Source organism: Phycodurus eques, chromosome 3, assembly GCF_024500275.1.
Source record: "Phycodurus eques isolate BA_2022a chromosome 3, UOR_Pequ_1.1, whole genome shotgun sequence".
Lineage (NCBI taxonomy): Eukaryota > Metazoa > Chordata > Actinopteri > Syngnathiformes > Syngnathidae > Phycodurus > Phycodurus eques.
The window spans coordinates 7,420,878-7,439,379 of NC_084527.1; the positions used below are offsets into that span (position 1 = coordinate 7,420,878).

At 38.6% G+C, this 18,502-nt stretch overlaps 1 protein-coding gene across 5 annotated transcripts in view; it reads left to right on the forward strand.

The window, feature by feature from the left end:
• grid2 (glutamate receptor, ionotropic, delta 2) overlaps positions 1–18,502 on the forward strand; it is a 468,731-nt gene that overhangs the window by 238,394 nt on the left and 211,835 nt on the right. For all 5 annotated transcript variants that reach the window (XR_009768266.1, XR_009768267.1, XR_009768268.1 and 2 more), the window contains exon 3: positions 15,006–15,293. Coding sequence is in view for 2 of the 5 variants with exons in the window: in XM_061671868.1 (XP_061527852.1) it covers positions 15,006–15,293 (288 nt within the window). In the remaining 3 variants the exon portion in view is untranslated. The remainder of the gene's footprint in view (positions 1–15,005; positions 15,294–18,502) is intronic.

An 18,502-nucleotide genomic window follows, 5' to 3' on the forward strand; every position in this document is an offset into this window, starting at 1 on the left:
GAATGCTTCTGCTGTAGTTTAGATCTAGAACAAGTGTTATTTGAATGTGTCTAGTAGATTTGTTTATTCAGACACGGGTGTATCCATGTCACCAATTAGTATATTTTGATGACGTCAAGTACGCATTGAGGGGTGTATCAGATCTGTGTTTTTACGCTACACTCACACTCACATTGGCAGATATTTGATATGTATCCTATTTTTATCCCCATGCGGAAGAGGCCTAATACCTAGGTGAAGATATCCAATTTCATGCATTTTGTTCTTTTTACACTGCCATGACACACAGCCCAATTGTGCAACTTAAGAGCAAAAATTTTGAATTGTGTCACTTCATTCCAGCCTGAGATGTTTTTGTTCCACTAAGTTTATAACGGTGAAGGTAAACTCACAATGTCATCAAAGCAATACATGTTATACGAACAGGAAACTGACCATTTACTTTTGAAGGAGCTATTTTGCAACGTTTCTAGGGCTCGTACTTTGCTGAACTCCTAATTTGTCCAAACAGTCCATACTGAAGCAGCTATTCTAGACATATGGGTGATGCCTGCATCTTTTATTAGTGCATTATTATGACAGTATATTTTGTTTATTCAGAGACAATACTGGAAGTTGATGTATAAAATCAAACAACTACAAAATATGGGCACCCATATACAGTATTACCCTTGATTTGCATTTAGTTGATGCATTCATGCATCCATTCAATCACCACAATGACATATTGTAGGTAGCGATAAGACCCGAGGAGTCATTTATGTTCATTCATAGTGCGAATGGCATGACTTCTTTGGATAATGTTTATAGAGGGAGATGAAAAGTAATAATAATTGATAGGGAGTGGGAGTGTTGACCCGGTCAGCGCGGGGGAACGACAGCAAAGAGCTCAGCAGCAGTGGTCCAACACGAGACTTGGGTTGGCCAGGATATGATGCTGGATTCTTGCCTGGAGGAAAGAGGCTACACATCACTGTGTTGTGTGCCAACGCCAGCATTTGTAATTTGATACAGGCAGCCAAGGGCAGCTGGATGCATATATTAACATCCTCTTTGCATGTGTGTGCACACGCAAGTGACTCATCTCACCGCTTACGACCGTTAGAAAACAATTTCATTCTTTTTCAATGAACAGCAGCAACATGTATCAACTAGGGTTGGGAATGGCAGAGTTATGAACGTTACCATCAAGGAAGGGCATAGTAATCTATCGTTAACATGCAAAATGGATTATTGATTAAACTCAATTTAAAGCAATTTAGGCAAAATGGAGCTCAAGATTTGGCGGTCACCAACGGAAGCAATTATGCAATGTTGATTTGATCTCATTTAGTTTGCTGTCGAAAGATTAAAATATTTTCCCAACAATACCAGTAGTGCCATATATTGTAGAGAGTGTATAAAGACCCGTGGAGGCCATAAACTACAACTAATTTGTCTTGAGGAAAATCACAGAAGTTAGATTAGTGAGTGGTGATCATCCAAGGTACTTACGCTGCTAACTGACAGGAGTTTGACTCCTGTTAATTTATGTTAATTGTAATCGGGTGCAGATAAAATCTAACTCCGGTTGTGGCGAGTGATTTAAATTCGATCTGGATGTAGTGACCTGATTGATCAATAATATATAGTTGACAGGTAAATTCATAGTATGTTGCATGCTAGTGGAAATGGTGAAGTTGGTTGGTGAGGTGGTGGTCATTCGGCAACTGTGAAACCTATAAAGTTTTTTTTTTTTTTTTTTTTGGCCCTGTTGAGAGTTAAGTCGCCCATCTCTGGCCTTGCGATGCAATATGTGCATCCACTTTCATTTTTGGGGGCGAATCACCCAAACCTTTGGTGCATTTGTGTCAGCTCAGAAGGCAAGAAACCATTGTGGCAACGGTGATAGTCGTGTACCATCTTGAAATCCCGTAGCCTTTCCAATATTCATCCATTCATTACCGACAGCTCTTCCTTTACCTTTCCTGAAAGCTAATTTGCACTTGTATGCAGCTCTTTCATCAGGCCTTTCTGCCCGCTTTATTTTCCATTGCTCATCATCTTCATATTCCTTTTATTCCCATTTTGAGGTAGGTACACTTTCACCTCATCAGACCTGAACAAGTTGTGTGTCTTTCACCCATGTATTGTAATTTTCTTTGAACTGTCCTTTTTGGCCCGCCACACACAGACCAACACGGCCAAAACAATGTTTAGGTAAGTTGTCAATTAAGACATTGTACCCGACTTATTGGTAGATTGTCTCATTTACTCACTAGTCTGTCCCTCAAACTTACTTCGTATTAATATTCTTGCGACCAATAAGATAAGATAAACAAAGTCCTGGTGGTTTGTTGTGACAAATTTTGATGAGCTTGGATTTTTAAACCCATCAGCGATTCGTATCAGAAAAAAACTAAGGCGTGACAGCATTATGTGACAGTCATGCATTAGGGCAACATCTTGGATCTTTCTTTTGCCCAACCAGAACACAGCAAATGTTCCACATGAATAATATCCAGTTCTCCTTTATTGGGTCAATCAAGCAAATGACTCTCCATCACCATTGCATGTTACTCATTGCAGAGGACTGATTAATGTGAAGAACTTCTACATCTCCAAAGTGATTGCCTAACTCTTATTCATCATATTCATTTACATAGCTAAATCCATGCTCCACCTAAAGCACATTTTTCTCTGGTCATACTCAATAGGTGTCTCTCTGGTAGAGACATTGAGAAACGGGAAAAAACAAAAAACAAACACACAAATGGCAGTGTGTGATCATGAAGCCAGTGGGAAACTTTGAATGCATCCTATGCACGCCGTCAAAACAGAGACATGCCAGAGCAATTAGCGGCAAACAACACCAAATCTTTTTCCTAAATATGATTAAAGGGTCTGCAAATGGGCCATTACCTGTGCTGTCAAGTAGGATATCAGAAAAATACGAAGGGAGACATCGATGGACACAGAAATACGTTACATGTTGTTTGTGTTGGCCAATGATTGCTTGCCATAGGGCTGTAAACGGAGGAGCTGTCGATTTATTTCTACAGGACATGTTCATCGAGTTGACTTAACACCGGATAGAGCGAGACACTCAGAGATAATGTCACGTCTCTTTGAATGAACCAAAGCAGTTGGAGGATTGCTAGCTATAAAACAACAGCTTTGCACACAGATATCACGAAAATAAGTCCGATGTGACAGATGCAATACAATTGCTTGCAACAAAACAAGGTGGAGCTATCCCATCTTTAAGCCATACAACTTCTTATGGCGGGAAATCGCTCGGTCGACTTCATCTCCCCCACTCCGGGTTGGTGCCTTTTATACATTTTACACATAGATTTAGATGGAACAGGGGAAGCAGAACATACCGCAAAGGGCAGATGTTATCGCTCGTATTAAACCGCGACACAAAGTGAAGAAGCAAGACTGAGCAAACAAGTACAAAGGAGGCTTGTTTTCATTCAATGCTCAAAATGGAATGCAAAAGAGAGGGCGTTAGTGAGTGGTAAGAGGGCTTTCATCTGGTGAGTGTGATAACGCAGAGCGTGCCAACTTGATAAATATAGTGGAAGGGGGTCGTGAATTGAGGGGCGGAGAAGAAGAATTGTCCCGTAGCGTAGACAAACAAAACATATGGAGGGCACAAAAACTAGCTAAATGTAGCAAGAAGTGAGATTGTTTTTGGGATGGGCACAGTATTTGATTTGTTGATTTAAGAATGAAGAATTAATTTTATTTGGGATTAGGGAAAACTTGGCGAAGCATCAGATGGATGGGTTTTCCAGGCTGTTGCCAGGAACAGTTGAACCTGTGCAAGGTACTGGCAATTGTCACTTGTTAAGCCCCATCTTCCATCCATTTTCTATAGTACCATTTTCTATAGTACTTGTCCTCATTAGGATGAAGTTTATCCCAGCTGACTTTTGGCAATAGGGGGTGGACACCCCGGACCAGTCCTCAGAAAATTGCAGGCAGGACACATACTGTAGATAAACAACTACTGTATTAACACTTACATTAACACATATGGACAATTCTCTATATTCAATAAACCAAACATGCATGTTTTTGGAACAGCTTAATGTCCGTTATGTTCATTGTAATATATTAATGTTGTAAAAACAAGTCTTTTAGTCGTGTCACCAGAGAACAATAAACGTAACATAAAGACACAAAAATCGGTTGATCGTGTGGAATTTATTGTTGAGTAATCATGTTTTGAAACAAAATAGGCTAAATGGAATGCAAGTAACCACACAAATGCATTCGTGTTCTACTAATGGGAGGGCATTACTTTTGGTGCTTTTGTACTACAAAATTAGCATTTTAATTAATCATCGTGAGTTTGATTGTGTGTAATGATTGTCTTGAGGCAAAACGGAGTGATTGAGCATCAACTAGTTTGCTGTCTAAGTGTCACCTCCATCCAAATCCTGACTTCTCCAGGCACCATTGTGAAAACAGGAGCTCAGAACAGCCAATGAGAAATCTTCCCATCCATTATCAATTAATCAGTTGCTAACATTGAGCCAAATGCCCATCCCGAGGTACAACTCCGACATGTTCAGAAATGGGCCAGGAGTGATCCGCGCTCACAGTGGTAACTTTCGATGGAAGCAAATTCATCCAACCAGATTCAAGTGTAGATCGCCTCGGGGAATATGCATCAACGCACACGTACAGCATGTTTTCCAACCTGGCAACGGTCTGAGTCAGCGCCCCAGCGCCACTCACAGCCTCACAGCTGTAGTCAATGTGGAACAATGCTTGAAAAGAATATGCAGACACAAGTAGGTCGTCTATAGAAGCGGATGCATACAAAGTGTGCGGATTGTTGAGAGGAGGGTGGCTAGAAGTGGCCTGGGCGCAGGTCTGTACTTTATGATGCTGGCCATGCCACGGGGGTTACGTTCCCTGGTGGTAACTGTTATTGTCTTCTCCCAAATGTTCCATCTTTGGCTTTTGAGTGGCTATAATGAACTCAGGATTTCCTCAGGGATCAATAAAGCACTTACTACCTACCAAATGGCCTGAAAGTAATATGTTCTCGTGCTTTAACATGGCCCTGACAGTGTGCTAACACATTTTAATATGCTTCTGTTTAGGATTACTGCCACAATAAATCGATCTTTTTTGTGCGCTGAACAAATTTTGCCATGTTCAAATTTGATGTGTTTATTAACACATTAGTACTACAAGATCTGAAAAGGGACCAAAAATATTATCTTCAAATGTTTTTCTCTTAGATTCAATATACTGGAATTTATATTTCAACTAGATTTAAGATTACCGTATGTTTGGAACCTGATTGTTTGATTGTGCAACTTTTATAGTTCATCTTCCGTATCGTGTATTCATCTCTTTTCCAAAATGAGGTAAAAGCCAAATTTAAAAATACTCACTATTGCTGTGCCATTCATAGTGTGCTGACTACTAATATTACTTGACCATGTTCAGACTGAGCCAAATTTTACTTTATCTGTAACTGTAAAAATTTGTAGGTTTGGGTAAATGTCTTTTTTTCTCAGAATAGTAAAAATTCATTTAGTGTTTTGGGAAAAGAGCTCTTCTTTTACATACACTGTTTTATCAATTGAAAGATACATTTATGGCATACATTGTAGTCATCCACAACTATTTTGTTGTTGTTTTTTTGTGTGCAATTTTTCACATTTTGGATTGCTGTGTAAATGATAAAATGAGGCACCTCCTACCTCATTTACAGTAGTATTACTATATTTTACTGGAAACTACAGCTGTTGTAGTATACTATCATGGCGGACATGGTTTTCTTCAGTTATCAATTCCTTCTACCAGTCGCCGTACTAATCCACTGAGGATGAGGGCTGATGCATCAGTGAGATAACATACGTGTCAAACTGCGTGTGTTGTGGCAGTAGAGTTGTGTGGGGAAACAGAGCATCTTTCACACCGAGGAGCAGGTTGAAGTGCATGCCGTTCATTTATTCTGACACAGCGGTGCGCTTGAGAGCAGCATGTCCTCGTGCTTTGCTGCAGAAAACATTGAGAGCATGCATGAAAAAACCTGGTTTTGGATGTGGCTTTATGTTTTTCCAATCCAAACTTACCCTGCCCATTTGCTTGTTTGTCCACATTTTCTGCATCCTCAGAGTTCACTCTGCTTAGAATGAGGCAGTCGATACCAAAAATATGTCAAGAGAAAATATTTTTTTTCAACAAACAAACAAATTGGCGGTTCAGCAACCAGCATCTGGCAGCAATGACAAACAACTCATTACTATGACAATAATGAAAAATATTCATTATTGTAGCCTACTTTCTGCTTTTTTTGGGACAATTTTCTTTATTTTTGTAAAAAATATGAGGAAAACACAGAATTGTCTTTTTGGTTCATTTCTTGCAAGAACAAGGATACATTGTAGCTCGCTAATCCATACAGTTTAGTGCACTATACAAGGATTTATGACCAACAATGCAGCTGCTGTCCCATTTATACCAAACGGGAACCACCACAAAATAACATTTCATGTTCCATGGAGAAAAAAATCAAAGATCCTGGTAATAGACAGGACTACAGAGTACCATTTGCATTGATTTGGCCAATTCGTAGAGGATGATAAAATACATTTGGGGTAAGCGCATCTTTATTCCATCTACTGTCTCGTTGTTGTTAGAGCACACTCTTCTGATTGCAGAAATTGCAGCTCGCTACAATGCGGTTGGACATGCAAACACTAATCATAGACTCGAAGCCTGTTTTGATATACTGCTGTTTTTAACCTGCAAAAACAAAAACAAATGCACATATTAAACTTTATCATTGAAAAGGTTGTTGTATGTAGCAGTTTCTTACTATGTGTTTTTATTCAGTTAACTTGTTCTTATTTGTATTTTTAAATGATCTCTTGTGTGCTGCTGTAACACCTACGATAAACATGTATCTCACGCGGGCATGCGGGAATACTGTCGTCACAGCCAATCCCTGCCCTCATGCACACTCTCTGTTCAAACACTTCTTAATTATATCTCAATATGCTTTTTGGGTTTTTTTTCCAGCACGGTTACATTACATTTTATTAATGAAAGGACCCCAGACAGGTGAATACGTAAATAAATAAATCAAATAAAAAAATTACAAAGGGGTCCCCTCTGCATGTCTCTGCCTCTGAGGATCATGAACTGATTAACTTATCATAAATGAGATGCCCTGTAATGTTTTAAGTTTGGAGGGATAAATGCATTTTCTCTTTTCGCCACCCTTACGCCATCTGCTTCCTCATTCTTTTCAAGAGTGCACATGGTGTAAAAATCTGCATTTTATTTATTTTATGCTATTTTATTTTATTTATTTTATGCTTTTTACATGTCAAATCAATTAAAGTGTACTTGTAAAGCTCTTAATCACAAATGTCTCAAAGGGCTCCACAGGCCCACACTGAAAAAAATAAACGCTGCATAATTTAAAAGTAATCTGTCATTTATCTCTTAAATATTTTAGCTTTGGTTCAATGAAAATGATTCATTTAGTCTATCTGGAAAATTTAACCTGAATTTTTTATTTCATGTCAACCGTATTTTAATGTTGGGACAAACATTACCAGTGTTAGCCAAAACGTTAGCTCTTGTTAACTTACCTTAATTTAGTTAAAAACCACGGCAGTGAGGTGCAGTGCCCATAAACAAGTTTTACACAAGGAACAGGCTTTTACCGTGGTTATTTAACAACCTTTTATGACATCTTTCTGGTTTGTCTGAGATAAATACATACGTTTAAGCAGAAGCTTTCCCCCTCCCCAGTAGCCTAGCTTGCACTTTCCCGATAATCGCACTTGCCACCAAAATGCAACGTTTACTAATTTTACTTACATTGTCAGCATTGCTCATATCGTCCAATTCCACAATGCATGCGCAAATCACATTCAATTAAAGAGAATCCTTTTGTCAAAATGAAATATTTCAGTTCGGTGACAAGCTGGAAATTTAAATTACAGTAAAGTAAAAAAAAAAAAAAAAAAAAAAAACATTTAAATCATGAACTAAAATGTTTCAACAATTTGAATTTAAAAAAATTAAATGAGTGACAAATTTGTTATACTTCAGTGCACAGTTGACAAAGATCGGTGGCATCTCTCGATTGACCCCACCCCCCACCCCCAGTCTCCCCAAACATGGAGAACATAGATAATGTTAAACAGTCAAAATCATTACAAGGCGCCAGTGTGCAGTTGACAATTTCGTCTCACAAGATTCAATCCAATATGTAACAGTTGAAGGTCATGCATAATGCAAAAGCCTTAAAATAGAAACATAAAGGAAAACCACTGAGAAGGTGGCCGGTCGCGGCTTGCATATCTTGCAAAATTGCATCCATCAATTTATGCTCCGTTTTCATCATGAGACTATCATTCCTCTGCACAGATCAGCCTTAGATGTACATGATGCGTGCATGTGTGGGTTGGCAACGATGCTGGCGGCCATGTTTTGAGAGTGACAGGTGAAACATTCCAAAAGACTGAGATGACACAGATTTGTTGACTCCCACACACTACGAATCAGTTTACTGCTTCCGCTTCAGTCAATGTGCTCAAGAAAACAATAAAGTAAACGACATCCATCTGTGCAGCATTCAAACAGCTTTGAGTGATTCGTAATCAAAAATATGCACGCACTGATTTCGCTGATGTAGCTTTTACAGTCTAGAAACAAACGATTGCCCGCTTGCGTTACAACGTTGAGTGGTGCAATGAGCCGATTAAAAGCTACATACTGTGGAAAATTGACTTAAATTGTTTGTATACAAATAGTTGTCTCTGGATTGCCTGCTGACTCACCAAATGTGAAGTGAAACAACCAAGGTATTGTTTTGATCTATGCTATTTCTGAAAATGTGTCTGTGAGCAAGCGATTTTACGTAATTAATGTACCTCTACACCAAGTTTCTTTATCCATAAAATGAACAGCTAGGCTGGGTAAAGATCCACAGCCACTTTCAAGCAACTACACTATCTGCAGAAACACCCAGATCCCCAATGCGTGTGAGACACTTGCTAGCATGTCAAAGCCACAAGGTAAGGAGATCTGCATTGAGTTTCGTTGGATTTTACCACAAACTATCATCCAAAAATTATTTCAGAACCATCTTACAATATCCTTAAAAATATGGCCTACAGATGATTCGATTTTTGTTTGGGGGGGGGGGGGGGGGGGGGGAGCCAGTGCTTTGCCACCATCTTAGAACATTATTGAAAGAGCACTAAAAATATGACTAGGTGAGTTTTTCAGCAAAGACCTCAATCTTGCTGATTGGTTGCGAAAAAAAACCAGCAATTTATAATTCTTGATTATTTGTCACAATACGTATTGTGACAAATACATGTCACATGTCATTAAAACACCTGAAAGTCGTTTTAAATTGTTAAAAATGTGCACAATGTCTACTTTTTGGCATAAGCAAAGAACAACAAAGGAACCTTCATTCAGTCTTACCAGCATGCGATATAAAGACGCACGAGTAGACTAAATGGCCAAATCACTTGCGGATTAGCACGGAAACCTTAATCGTGCTAAACTAATACGTCATGGACAAAGCGTCACGGCCGCGGTGTCAACCCGCATGGCTGGCATGCAGCTGGAGACACATGGTCGCCTCATTCGGCTTAAATAATTTGCCTTTTCCCCTAATTAAATATGTGTTTAACCTGCTTTCATTAACAAAAACTTGCACAGTGACCAGTGAAATTTAAACCGCTTTTCAGTCTACTTGTTAATCAGTGGTTATGTGCTCGCCTGAACTAACCCCCCGTTAGATACTGCTAAGAGGAACAATCGCTCCACACAATCTATTGCCAATTAAATACAGAATGGCTTTTGTGTGCATATATTCTTAGCGGCCGCCTCCAAATGAGTTTTGCCACCGAAACTGCTGTAACAGATATGACTTATTTTATTTGCTCCACGTGTCCCGGGTCTTCAGTTAGATGAGGACAATACGTGGACGACGTAATTAAATAATCAAGAGTGAGTCGGCTCTGTTTATAATGAATGGAGAGGATGATGAGAGGATTGTTTTGTGTGTTTTTTCTCCTCCCCTCCCTGCTAGCTATATGAGAAACTACTTTGAGTCAAAATGGATGCCAGACAGCTCACTATTCAGCAGAGTTTCCTCATATACAAATGCAATTTTACAATCTATCACGTATGTTACAGTAAAACCTTTTCAGCACTTTTTTTTCTTGGAGTGATTGTTTTCCAGAGCTTGTTATCTGCCTATACATATACTGTGTCATAAACAGGACCAGTGGGTGGTCGGGGGGCGTTTCCGACCACGACTTTCTTGTTTTGTGTTTTGGTATATACAAAGGTTGAACCATGTGATTTTCGCTAAACACAAGGAAAGCAAATACAGGTCTTCAAACAATGCATACGTAATAAAATATGTATCAGTAAATACAATTATCTTACACTAGGATAACATTATTGTAAATATTATGAGAATTTTTCGGTAACTGCTTTTCAATTGATATTTAAAAAAATATATAGTTGCCTTTTTATTACCATTCTTCAGTATTTCAATGAGTGACATTAAAACACTTAATATGCAAGCCAAATTATTTCCCTCAGCCAATACCCTAAAAGGTTAGTGTGCAAATAAACAAGCAAGCAATAGTTTACATTTATTATCAAATTATTTTTCTTTTCTTGTCATTGTGTAGTATTTATGTGAGTGTCATTAAAAAAAAACTTAAAACGTAACAGCATACATTAAAGAAACCGTTTTTTGTTACTTTTTAAATTATTTTTTATGAGGCAGTAGAACCATGTAATTCAGGATATTAATAATGCCTAAGTAGTAAGTAAATATATTTTATTAAAATGATGATAATTGTTCAAATTCTTTCAATAATAATGGATTGTATTTTTTCCAAATACTGTTTTTTTTGTGTGTGTATTTCTTATTTAGTACTGTTAAAAACCTTAAAATGCAACTACGTTTTGCATTTCTTTTTGTTACTGTAATTGAACTGTATGATTTGATTTAACATCTTATTCAACAATTTGTATATATCTCATATTTAATTATCTTGTTCATTTCTATTTGCATGTCGCCACATATCCTTTTCTGGAAGCTTTATTTTTATTTTTTATTTTTTTTAAGCTTACTGTGACACATTTCTATTTGCAGACTGAACAGATTAGTCAGTTCAGTATTGTGCTGGCTGACAGGAACAATTTTAGACTTGTGCAGTACCAGTACACAGCGATTATGTAGGCTTGATTTTAAATGTACTTTTTTTGCATTTCCGTGCTGAACTCGGTAATTGTTTTGTAAGATATAGGTGTAATAGCGTGCTGTTAAGCACACAACGATGGATATGGTGGAGGAGGAAGCAGAAGTGACAAGTGAAAGTGGAGCAGCGATATGGCGAAAGGAAAAGGGAAGTGGTTGCAGCCGTGATTTTTCTATAACAGTATTAGGAAACAACAAGTGTTGTCTTTGTAGAAAGAGGAGAGGTTGTACAGAGAAAACGCACAGAAAGCAGTGTACAAGGTCTTTTGATTAACACGGCGGCTGCTGTCCCAATAATACAAAACAGGTCATCACAATCATACTAACAGTACACTTACATGTACTTTGGTAAAAGTGTGCCAAATAAACTTTGGATGTTTTAAGCAATTGTATGTTTGTGATCACGAGGCAGCTTCTGTTGTGTCACTATGGCGTACCGCTGAATCTTGGAGCCCAAAAACAGACCGAAGATGTTTGACAATAAACACAGAATTAACTGAACTAAGGGAGCATGTAACACGTGAAATACAAATAATGATTAATGCAATAAAAAAAGCAACGTTAGAAAAAGAGCACCATCTAACCCTGAACCTCTTACACTCGCTCAGTCTATCAAGTCCATTTTCCGCTATCGCTAGGATTTTTTTTCCAGTCTTTTTTTATTTTTAATAAGGGGGTTTCTATTAAAAAATAGCATTAAAACCACCATCAATCTCTTCTCGCGTGTGTCCTCTTCCATGATGAGTTTTGTGTTTTTTTCTTCGTTTATGTTAAATCACATTTGATCAGCCAAGATTTTCAGGACTAGAGTCTAGACTGGTGGTCGAATGCAATCTTCACATGTGCGGTGTACTGTGTTGAAATTATCGGAGCGCGCCACACACAGTGCAAACAAAGCTGTTAAATGCCAGATTTTGTATCTACGTGTGTGGTTTTTGTAACAGATAAACAATCTTTAAAGATTAAAAAAATAAATCCTTATGTGTGTACTGGGCCAAAGCCAAGGCACCAATGTCTTACATTCATTAATGACCCGGTCAAACGTAGACCTTGAGCACAAAAGTTGCATTACACTTTCCATCCTCACAGTTAACATCAACGACTGGAAGTGTTTTTTTTTTTTCTTTTTAAAAATAAACATGAGACAGGTTTTGATGTTTGATGTTGCTAATTAGCATTTGGGTTGGATTTGAAAAATCCTGATGTGCGTGCCAGGCCTAAGTGGGATAGACGTAACTGTGTAGGCTTGGTGAAGCAGCATGTGGCTACAGAAGTAGCTTACCAACACCAAGTTGTGACTGAGGAGTGAATGAATACTGCATGAAATTGGAAAGCGTCTTTGAGTGTTCAGAAAAGCACTATATAAGTGTAATCCATTATTATTATTATGATTATTATTGTCTGTCTGGAGCTGCCTGGTGATCACAAACAGACAATTGTGTACATTTACTTGGAAAAAGACGTCCATTTTAACTTTGGGTAATGAGCCAAATGCTGCCTCAGCAAGTCTTGTTGCACTTATGTATACAAAACATGATTTGTCTCGTGATCACAAACAAACAATTATCAACTGGTACTTGGAACAAGATGTGCAACAACAAAAAAAAGATTATGTGCAAAAAAAAACCTTGGGTCATGAGGCACATGCTGCTTCACCATGTCTTCAAACAAAGTACATGGTTATCTGATCACATGGAGCAGCTTGTTCTGGTAAATTTCCATTACTGAGGAAGATAGTTTGTGTTGCCACGAGGGTAAACACAAAATGTCTGGTGAGGAACGATGATAAACACGAGGTGCTGGTGGAATGGAAAATGTTGCAGCAGAGACGAGATGTTTGAATCCAAATTACGGCGTGTACAAGTGTACAATATTCACAACTGGTGCTGAGAGGCAACCCAAATGTGTGCAACTCTAAAATAAATAAATAAAAAAGATGTCCGGGGCTTTGAGGGAAACTTTCCCGTGTGTCTGTTTCGGACAAGACTGGCGATAACACGGGAGTGGGCTGAGCAGGTGGAAGGCAGAGGTGGGTTTTTTTGCGGAGGAGAGCCGACAAGTGGAACGGCACCGAAATAAGCGCAGATAATGCTCTCAATCCGAGGAAAGCACAAACACGCCGGAGACTCGGTGGGAAATTTAAAAAAAAAAATCCAAAATAAAATATGGAAAAGATCCCGTTCTTCTTTTTGGCAACAGACTTTTTCTCATATCAAACTTCAAGTGCAATTTTATCAAAGCGTTAACGCTGTGTGTTTGCGCTTGAGAGTAGCTCAAGAGCGGATCAATAGCAACGGCGTTGACGCAATGCTCCGGGCTCGTGTCTTGACTTCAATCTCATTCACTGGCTTCAATTGTGGTCATTTGGAGCAAAGAACGGTTTTCTTTTTAAGGCAAATGCATCAATCATTGCACCACGGCTCTATTTTAGTGATAGTCAACGGGGTGAAAAAGAATGGCTTGTTGACTTTTGTGTCTAGTGGTGTGTGTTAATCAATATAGCATTGGATAACACATATACAGTACATCTTCTACAACCATATTGCCTGTCGACTATTGCCACCTTATGATGATTTGCACTTTTTAATGTAATATGATCTGTTCTCCTGCATGTGGGGTTGAAATGATCTACGTAGCCAAGCAGTCAATTGCAACATGTTCATAACAAGTATATCCAATTACAAGGATTAGTTGTTTATAAATAGGATTTAATGCTTGGGAGGTTAGGGTTTCAAGTTTATATTTCAAGTTAGGCTAGAAATTTGGCTGTAATGCATGGGTTTCAGGGGTTTACATTAGGCTTTCCAGCCTGGGTTAGGGTTTAAAATCAGCGCTTTGAAAGTATGTGTATAAAGACAGCGTTAGGTTTTTAATCCTGGGTTATAGTTTCAAAATTGGGTTTTGTTACGGTTTTAAATGAGGGTTTCAAGCCAGGGTAAGAGTTTCAAATGAGGGTTTCAAGGCCGGGTTGGGGCATTCAAGTGACAGTTCAAGCCTGGGTTAAGGTTTCAGAAATGGACTTAGTTAGGGTTTTAACTTTTAAATGAGAGTCTCAAGTCAGAGTAAGATTTTCAAGACTGATTTATGATTGGGTTCATACTGGGGTCAAGTTTCAAGATGGGTTTGGGTTTCAAATTAAGGTTTCAAAACAGCGTGTTTTCATCCTGGGCTTCCAGGTTTCATGTCTGGGCACATGGTTTCAAACTACAGGCCTGTTAGGGTTTCAGAATTAGGGTTCCTAGCAATTGTGAGGGTTCCAAATTAGGGTTTGGGTGTTAGGGTTTCAGATTAAGGTTGTTAAAATCTTGAGCCAAAGTTATTGTTTCAAGTAAATTTCAAGCCTGACAAGGGTTTTAAATTAGGGTTTCAAAACAGGTTGAGGTTATTTGTGTTTACCTTTATTTAACCAGGTAGGTCCATTTAGAACCAGTTTTCACTTACAAAGATGGCCTCGCCAAGTGGCAGCATCAAAGGCAATTACATGAAAATGATAAAAACAAAACAATCAATCTAACATCATCTTATACAGAAAACGTCCTTGGTTAATATTTCAGATACAGTTTTCGTATTCAGTTCAAGCCAATGGGAGGGTTTCAAATTAAGGATTCAAGCCTGTTATAAGAGTTCCAAGTAGATGAGTTTTTCTTATTAGTCTTTAAATAAAGCCTGCCTTGACATTAATACTTGATAATAGTGAAAAGCATTTAACGGTTTATCTCCTCGTCTTCCCTCCCGGCAGCGTGCGAGCTGATGAACCGCGGCATCTTGGCCCTGGTCAGCTCCATCGGCTGCATGTCGGCAGGCAGCCTGCAGACGCTGGCCGACGCCATGCACATCCCGCACCTCTTCATTCAGCGCTCCACGGGGGGCACGCCCCGCTCCGACTGCCCGCCCACCAGCCGCAGCCCTGGAGCCGACGACTACACCCTGATGGTGCGCCCGCCCATCTATCTCAACGAGGTCATCATGCAAGTGGTGTCCGAGTATAGCTGGCAGAAGTTTGTCCTCTTCTACGACTCCGACTACGGTAAGAAGGATTTCAGTTCCTCTGTTTGTACACCTCCATAGTAAGGATGGGCATAGCAATCGATTGGACAATTGTTAATTGATTATTAATAATTCTGTTGATCGTTTGGAATCCATTAGTTTGTTAATGGTTGTAAATACAAGGTATTCTTGAATGCTTTAATGTACTGTCAGTCTGTAAATTAGAATAATATATATGTTAATTCACATAAGTGTAAGTCAACGTTAATATTGTATCTTTTTCATTTTGTATTTTTTTCCCAGTGGCTGCTCAGGTTCCCCATAGCTGATAAAAAAAAGTGTTATATCACCATTCCTAAAAAAAAAAAAAGTTTGCAAAAAAAGAAAGCTCTTTAATAATTAAAAATTTAAATGAATTTCCCACAAAATATATTTTTATCGAATGTTTTATTCATTTATTGACTTAATTTTTCCCGTAGATGCTCAAAGGATTTTGTTAAATGCCCGTCCCTACTACAGTATTTAAATATCAACCTCCTGCATATGTTAATATTTTAACACAAGGTTAACAGTAATAAAACCGAAAATAAGTTCAATTCCTTCATATGAGCGCCACAATCTAATGGCTTCTTCCTTGACCCATGTCCCACCTTTATTTTTAAATATTCTTGTACAAATGTGGTTGTAAAATAAGAATAACATTAATCTAAGAAGTAATATGAATATTAAAAATATAGATAGTTTTAAAAATATGCATTTCTGATTAAACTATTGACTTAATTTTCCCCATAGTTGATCAAAACATTTCTCTTCCTAATTTATAAAAACGTACACCTAAATAACCATTTGATCAGTCCATATGTATACCGAAATTTTATCACAAAAATTTGCAGAAAAAAATGCAAAAAGGCCATCCCAAATTGACACAGAATTAAAAAAAAAAAATAAAATAAAAAAAAAGAATCTCGATTTAGACACTTAGCCAGATCTGCAATTTTGATTAATTTATGTAATTTTCCCCATAGTTGTTAATCAAATTTCATTCAATACATTGTCATAATTTATAAATGCCCCTAAATACCCATATTTAATCCAAATTTATCTCCATCTTTTTTTTACCACAAAAATTGACATCTGGATAAAAAATGCAGCAAAAAAGGCCCTCCAATATTGACACTTTCATTTGGCAGATCTGCACCCTAGTTTTGGGGAAATCAGTTTATTAGTTTTTCCATGTTTCTGCACACTAATGAACAAACACAGTCAATGAAATTCAGAACTGCGTGGCAGAGGTAACAAATGTCCTCATTAATGATAAGGCTTATTTCTTAGTACGAGATCCTGGATGTGCAGAGACGTTTTCAATCACTGATATGAGCAAAATGAGACAGACGCCGATATCTGTAGGTGAAATGGATGGAAGTCATCTCTGCGGGTGAATTTTGAATTAAATTTACATAAGGGCACCAGTGGTGTCTCAGCTTGGAAGGACATTAGTGAGCTAATGGATATATGGGTAAATCAAGAACGCTGTCCTCCCTCAACACATCTGCCAGGCAACTCATTTTACACTTCAGTCCGCGCTTGCCGTCTCATTCTACCTCTCGTTGTCGATCTGTTCCCTGGCGTTCGCTCTCCGGTCAATTGCCTCCAACTTTAGTCAGGAAATGTTCTGGGTTCCTTTATATACAGTTATAAGTGCGGCTCTGCAGGGATATTGCTTCGCACTCTGACACAGTCGTGTCACCAAAGAAACGGGCGTGTTTACGCCTGACTCTTGGCCCCACAGTGGTAATTTTTCTTGAGTTCAATGTGATTCTGCAAAAGAGCGCTGTCAGTAATTTCCAATGTTAAAGGCTAACCAAAACCAATTTTACATGTTTAAACCAAAGAACATATTTAGTGATACCTTGACTTGTTTTTCCTATTAGCTTGATCTATGTTTTGCTTTGTGTTGCAACCCAAACTTTGAGTTTAAAGAAAGAAAATTGCTCTAAACATGCGTCTTATTCACCAATGTGGTGCAGGAGAGAGCCAGATGTGCATTTCAGTTGGTGGACTTGAGCAGTTTTTCCCAAACTTTATTGAGGCAAGGGACTCATTTTCCATTAGAAATATTCTTATGCATACCACCAAACATAAATGTCACAAAAAGTATGAAGAGTTAAATAACGATGAGCTCATTTCAATTTACTTACAAATTTACTCAGTGTTAAATTTGGGCCTAAAAGAAACTGATATGTGTGGTTTTATCTTCATTTGAAATGTCAAATGTTTTTTTGTGGCTCCCGGTGTTTTTTGTCTGTGAGAAATGGGTATAAGTGGCAATTTAAGTCAATTTTGTGGCTGACCCTTGGTCTACCCCAAACTGTGACGTATGAATGTAACTAACCACCATGATGCATCCTCAATATTTGACAAGCTTGGAGCATTATTAGCCACGGTGGGTGGAATATTTACTGCTCGTCCACACGGTTACCCCTGTCAACACAGACTGACTGTTAGTGTTCTAAACTATCTCCCCTTCATTTTCCTTCCATCTGCATTCTTGCACTTTGAGAATGGAGGTAATTTAGCTGTGAGTCATACAGGGGAGATGGTTGATGCATTGCTCCTAATGGGCCAAAGCTGAAAAATATGTTTCTCTTTCAAACACTCCCTTAATGAGTGGTGTCAAAGCTCGCAGTTTACTTTCTCTCGCCGGTGGGAAAACACCAGCTGCGACGACATTAATCAGTCGGTGGACGCCGCAGTCCGACGAGCCCAAGCCCCATAAAGAGACGCGTGATAGTTTTCTGCCTTCGGTGATTCAGGGTTGAATTACTTCTCATGGCCATAATGAGCCTCCGTTGTGTTCACTATACTCGATAGAAAAACGACGCAATGCGTGGTCATCATTGATCTCCAATGGGAACTCTGCTGGGAGATTGTTTTGAAAAGCATTCCGGCATCTCCAACTCAATCTCCGGCCGCATTAAAGCAGTTTATCGGTCTACTAAATATTTCAGAAGGAAGCATCTTCTAATGAGTGAGCTGCAGCAAGCAGTTTATATATTGGATTAATATTGAATAGTGACTAAAGCAACACTCGTGCCACAGATCAGTAGAGCAACCCTCCCCATAGTTAAATCACCCACGTAAAGTAGATATTCATCATGAACTTTCCGGTTCGGGGTTGGCGAGTGTGGGAAGCGTTCTTCACATCTTCTGTAATACAGCTGCATTACAACAGGCTGAAAGCGGAAACCC